This window comes from Salvelinus namaycush, chromosome 28 (genome assembly GCF_016432855.1).
Source record: "Salvelinus namaycush isolate Seneca chromosome 28, SaNama_1.0, whole genome shotgun sequence".
In the NCBI taxonomy this organism is placed as follows: Eukaryota; Metazoa; Chordata; class Actinopteri; order Salmoniformes; family Salmonidae; genus Salvelinus; species Salvelinus namaycush.
In genome coordinates this window covers 20,126,220-20,131,703 of record NC_052334.1, presented here as the reverse complement: position 1 = coordinate 20,131,703, position 5,484 = coordinate 20,126,220, and the positions used below count along the sequence as shown (strand labels likewise).

General features: G+C 44.5%; 1 protein-coding gene across 3 annotated transcripts; it reads right to left on the bottom strand.

The window, feature by feature from the left end:
• Positions 1-570: 570 nt before the first annotated feature.
• LOC120023744 (beta-soluble NSF attachment protein-like) lies at positions 571-4,783 on the bottom strand. 3 transcript variants are annotated; one of them, XM_038967829.1, is made up of 10 exons: positions 4,686-4,783; positions 2,919-3,001; positions 2,721-2,837; positions 2,253-2,299; positions 1,943-2,020; positions 1,790-1,845; positions 1,256-1,340; positions 1,064-1,168; positions 851-919; positions 571-723 (listed from the first exon to the last, which is right to left on the bottom strand). In XM_038967829.1, the coding sequence occupies exons 1-10, from the start codon at positions 4,781-4,783 to the stop codon at positions 571-573; spliced, it is 891 nt and encodes a 296-aa protein (XP_038823757.1). The 3 variants fall into 3 exon arrangements, with proteins under 3 accessions (XP_038823757.1, XP_038823758.1, XP_038823759.1); XM_038967830.1 differs by lacking the exon at positions 2,721-2,837; XM_038967831.1 differs by lacking the exons at positions 2,253-2,299; positions 2,919-3,001; positions 4,686-4,783 and having other exon boundaries at positions 2,721-2,828.
• Between the last annotated feature and the right edge of the window lie 701 nt (positions 4,784-5,484).

Sequence of the window (5,484 nt, the reverse complement as noted above, 5' to 3'; positions counted from 1 at the left end):
ACAACTACAACAAGCACTGGCACAGATATATTGGCTTCAATGTGATACATTGGACGCACACACACACACACACACACGACCTTTACATACACTATCTGTATAGCCCTACACTTTAAAACATGAACCTGTACAGGGTCCAATCAAGGGAAGATATTCAGTGGACAAGTTAGGAAGGTTAAGTGTGTCATACACTGTAAAAAAAAATTGTACTGATTCACATTAAAAACATGAGTGTAAGAGTACCCTACTTAACTAAAAGATCAAGTTGTATAAACATGTATACTATAATGTATCTAATAATTTGTCAACTGTTTTTTCAACTCCTGGGTAACTGGTACTTGTAAAGTTGAAACAGCTAACGTATTTGACAGTGTGAGAGTCTGAGGGGAGATATGGTAAGACATGATGAACTACAGAGTCATGGAGTTCTTTACACTGAACACATCAAACACATAGAGACCTGTCTCCCTAACCCTATATCTCTCCTCCATCCCTTTCATCTCTCCATCCTCTCTCCCTACCCATATCTTTCTCTATCCCTCCCCCCCCCAACCCACCCCTCTTTTCTCTTTATTTGAGATCTCCAGCATCTCCCTGGATGGTCTTCTTGATACGGAGCAGCATGGTGGTGAGCCATTGGTCCAGACGAGAGATGGAGTCAAACTCTTTAACAGCTTCAGTAAACGCCTCGCAGTTCTGCTCCTCATGGGCATCCAGCAACTTCTACAGAGAGACAGAGAGGGGGGAGGGAGATAGGTGTGGGCTTGTGAAGAAGGAAGCTATGCTGTTAAACAAGCAATGTGAAGTCCGTTAACACACACACACACACAAAGGCGTTCATCATGTCTACCTTCAGCAGCTTGCACTCTCTGGAGTCTGCAAAAGCAGGAAACATCTCCTCATACTTCTCTATGGCCAGCTGTAAAAACACACACACACTTGTAATCACTAATAATTGACAGGTACTCTCTCGGTTCAGTTGGATTATCTGAATGATATATGTCTACTCTGTGTGTCTTGTTTTAAAACAGACAACTACTACCATTAATAATGATAATAATACCTTTGCGTTGAGTTCGTCCACAATGAAGTGACAGAGGGAGGCTTTAAAGAAGTACTCTTTGGCATTATACTTCAGCAGGGGGTTGTCCATAGTATTGGTGGCCACCTGATACACACACACCATTACATCACTCAGAGAGCGCTGATCACATTTCAGGGCTTTAAAATGCATGCAAAGCAGACACAAACACACCTGCTCGTAGATCTCAATGGCTTTCGGATACTGCTCCAGCTGAGCGCTGTAGTGGCCCACCTTCAGCAGACACTTGTTAGCAGAACTGAGAGAGAGAGAGAGAGAGAGAGAGAGAGAGAGAGAGAGAGAGAGAGAGAGAGAGAGAGAGAGAGAGAGAGAGAGAGAGAGAGAGAGAGAGAGAGAGAGAGAGAGAGAGAGAGAGAGAGAGAGAGAGAGAGAGAGAGAGAGAGAGAGAGAGAGAGAGAGAGAGAGAGAGAGAGAGAGAGAGAGAGAGAGAGAGAGAGAGAGAGAGAGAGAGAGAGAGAGAGAGAGAGAGAGAGAGAGAGAGAGAGAGAGAGAGAAGGAACAGCATAGGTCCTAGTATAGAGCTCTGGGGAACCCCTCATGACGACTCCCACTGAACCCTAATCTCTGTTATAAATAGTACTAGAGTAGTATAATACCAAAGCATTTGAGTACAGTATAGTAGTAGTAGAGTGTAGCATAACTGAATAGTATAGTATTCATTTATACTACAGAACACTGGATACTCACCTGTTGGACTCCTCCCCTTTATAATAATCGGCTGCCTGCTCATAGTGGGCGATTGCCTGGGCAACAGGAGACACACACGTAAAGTATTGTTCATAAGGAGTTAGATGTGAGTGAGTGAGTGAGTGTGTGTGTGTGTGTTTGTGTGTTCCGTACCTTCTCTATGTCCACCAGCTCAGACTCGTACACCTCTGCGATGGTGATGTGATGTTTGGCTGCGATAGTAAACCTACCCTGTAATACACATGTGGACAACACTGATACATAATCATTAGAATATACACTGTATCAGCCTTCATATCGGGTGGTATCAGCCAATGATGGCTAGAAAACAAAGCCCCCTCACACACAGTACATGGACTATTGCACATAGAAATGGGTGAAGCAGGTTAAGATGACAGTGGTATGGTTAGCGGTCACAGGTTAGGAATTAGAGGTCAGGGCTCAAGGGTTGGACCAGGCTTACCATGTCAGTGTAAATATCGATGGCTGCATTTATACAGTTGATAGCCTCTACAGGAGAGATGGGGAGAGGGAGGAGTGAAAGAAGGGAGAGAGAAAAAGAAAGGGCGGCAGAGAGATAGAGAAAGAGAGAGCAGGGAGTAAGAGAGGTTAGGTTTTCCTACCAGAGAGATTGAAAAAGAAAGAACACAGACAGAAACATACAGTACCTACTAGTAGGGACTACTATTAGGGAGGCTTTTCCCTCTGGGGCGGCAGGTAGCCTAGTGGTTAGAGTGTTGGGCCAATAACTGAAAGGTTGCAAGATCAAATCCCCGAGCTGACAAGGTAAAAATCTGTTGTTCTGCCCCTGAATTAAGGCAGTTAACCCACTGTTCCTAGGCTGTCAATGAAAATAAGAATTTGTTCTTAACTGACTTGCCTAGTTAAATAAAAGTCAAATAAATAAATAGTCTAGTATGTGTGTTCCTACCCTGAGGATCAGCCTTCTTGTAAGCGTTCCCTGCGTCGACGAAGCTGGTGGCTGAGTCCAGTTTATTCTGCAGCTGCATGTGGAGCCGGGCCCCCTGGCAGAACGCATTACCAGCAGCTACACACACACAAACACATAATGATCATATCTATGGAACGTATGTAGTATTTCAGCTGTATGTATGTGTGAGTGACCCACCGGTCCAGTTCTTGGCCATCTTGAACATGTTGGCTGCTCTGGCGTACATCTCACATGCATCTTCTACTTTGTGGTGACTTCCCCTGAAATACACACATATTCACACAAACATTTAACAACACTGTAAGGTATATGAGTTCTAGACCTGGACACCATCAGAAAATTTGTTTTTGTCTAGTGGGTCTCATTCAGGAGGATGCAAACTGAACGTTGTCTACTGAAGAAAATCTATATTGAACAAAAATATAAATGCAACACGCAACAATTTCAAAGATTTTTACTGAGTTACACTTCATAGAAGAAAATCAGTCAATTGAAATAAATTCATTAGGTCCTAATCCATGGATTTCACATGACTGGGCAGGGGCGCAGCCATGGGTGGGCCTGATAGGGCATAGGCCCACCCACTTGGTCGCTAGGTCCACCCACTGGGGAGCCAGGCCCAGCCAATCAGAATTAGTTTTTCCCCACAAAATAACTTTATTAGAGACAGAAATACTCCTCAGCACCCCCCTTCCCCTCCTCAGATGATCCCGCAGGTGAAGAAGCCGTATGTGGAGGTCCTGGGCTGGCGTGGTTACACATTGTGAGGCCGGTTGGATGTACTGCCAAATTCTCTAAAATGACGTATGGTAGAGAAATTAACATTACATTCTCTGACAACAGCTCTTATGGACATTCCTGCAGTCAGCATGCCAATTGCACACTCCCTTAAAACTTGGGACATCTGTGGCATCGTGTTGTGTGACAAAACTGCACATTTTAGAGTGGCTTTTATTGTCCCCAGCACAAGGTGCACCGGTGTAATGATCATGCTGTTTAATCTGCTTCTTGACATGCCACACTGGTCAGGTGGATGGATTATCTTGGGAAATGAGAAATTAAATGCTCACTCAACAGGGATGTAAACTAATTTGTGCACAAAATTTGAGAGAAATACGCTTTCTGTGGGTATAGAAAATGTCTGTGATCTTTTATGAAAAATGGGACCAAGACCTTACATGTTGCGTTTATATTTTTGTTCAGTATATTGAATATCTCATGAATAGAGCTGGCCTACTCTACATGTCAGAGAGCCAAGTCTGTTCTGCAGAATATATTATGGGCCGCTACCAATAAGCACCCTGCTGTTTTCGGTAATGAGCAACAACCCGGGCCGGGTGGCGCAGCGGCTACAGATCCGGGTTCGAAACCGGGCTGTGTCGCAGCAACTAGGATATCCCTGTCCCGCGCACGCACGCTGATATGGTTGCCAGGAGTAGGTGTTTCCTCCCACACATTGGTGCGGCTGGCTTCCGGGTTAAGCGAGCAGTGTGTCAAGAAGCAGTGCGGCTTTGCGGGTCGTGTTTCGGAGGACGCATGGCTCTCGACCTTCGCCTCTCCCGAGTCCGTAAGGGAGTTGCAGCGATAGGACAAGACCGTAACTACCAATTAGGGCAAAAAAAAAGAAAAAAGAAGCAACAACCCCGGTGGTTAAATGGTACATGTTGTCAGATGACCTGAGCACAGAACATCTTTTCCCCGAGGCCTGACTGCGACAAACAGGACCGCTCCCCCCCCCCCCCCTCACTACTGCAAAATTATACTTATAATCCATTTATATTAATATAGGCCTAACCATCATACAGCTAACCAATACATTCGCGATGTGTTGTGTCCAATGTCAAGAAAAATCGACACATCCCCTTGCCGTGATGCAGCAGTAGTGAATCTGCGCTCGTGTACTGACTCGGTAGGCTACATGAGAACCAGGGCATCTCATCTCACCCGAACATCCCTCCCAAGAACGAGCCGGATGATTTGACCTTCTTGTCTGCTTCGGCCATCAGCTGCATGGCCTCCTTCTCTTTTCCGGAGGTATCCATCGCTGTTTGGGCTGTGTGTGTGTCGTCGACAAGGTAAAAACAAATATTACGCAGAAACCGTTCAGCTGGGAATGGATTCCGAGAGATGGTGCTGATGAGAGTCCTCCTCGGTCGTATGACTTTATCTATTGATTCCCTCATGGTGCATTACCGCCACCTATCGATCTGGAGAAAATTAACAAGTTTGACTCCAGCACGACTTATTTGTAAGAATCATACTGCATTTATATATATTTTTTCTACCATAACAAGTGCACTATATAGCGTTTCATACAAGACTGAAAACAAAACTCTGCAAAGTATGTTTTATGCATTTGAGACTTGAGAGGTTCTTCTGAGAAATCCTGCAGCGAAGCGATGCGGAAGTTGCGTCAAATGGCTCCAAAGTTGAAAACATAAACAGAGCCATCAACAGAAACGGTCGTTTTGTTAACTACTATTGTTTGCTAGCTATTACATTTTTAATATAGCTCATTATTAAAGCAGCGTAACCAAAGAATATCGATTAATCTTTCAAGTTTGTCTTCAGAGAAGTCACGTTCGCTTCCCCAACAAGAAACTCGGGTGAGCAGCAACGTTCGTCTTCCAATGACTAGCTAACGTTAGCTGTTCTTCTAGTAGCAGGTGAGGTAGCTAATTTTAGCTAAGTGGTAACGTTAACTTTTCAGCATAAATTGTGAGTTTGATAGCTGGAGAGGAAA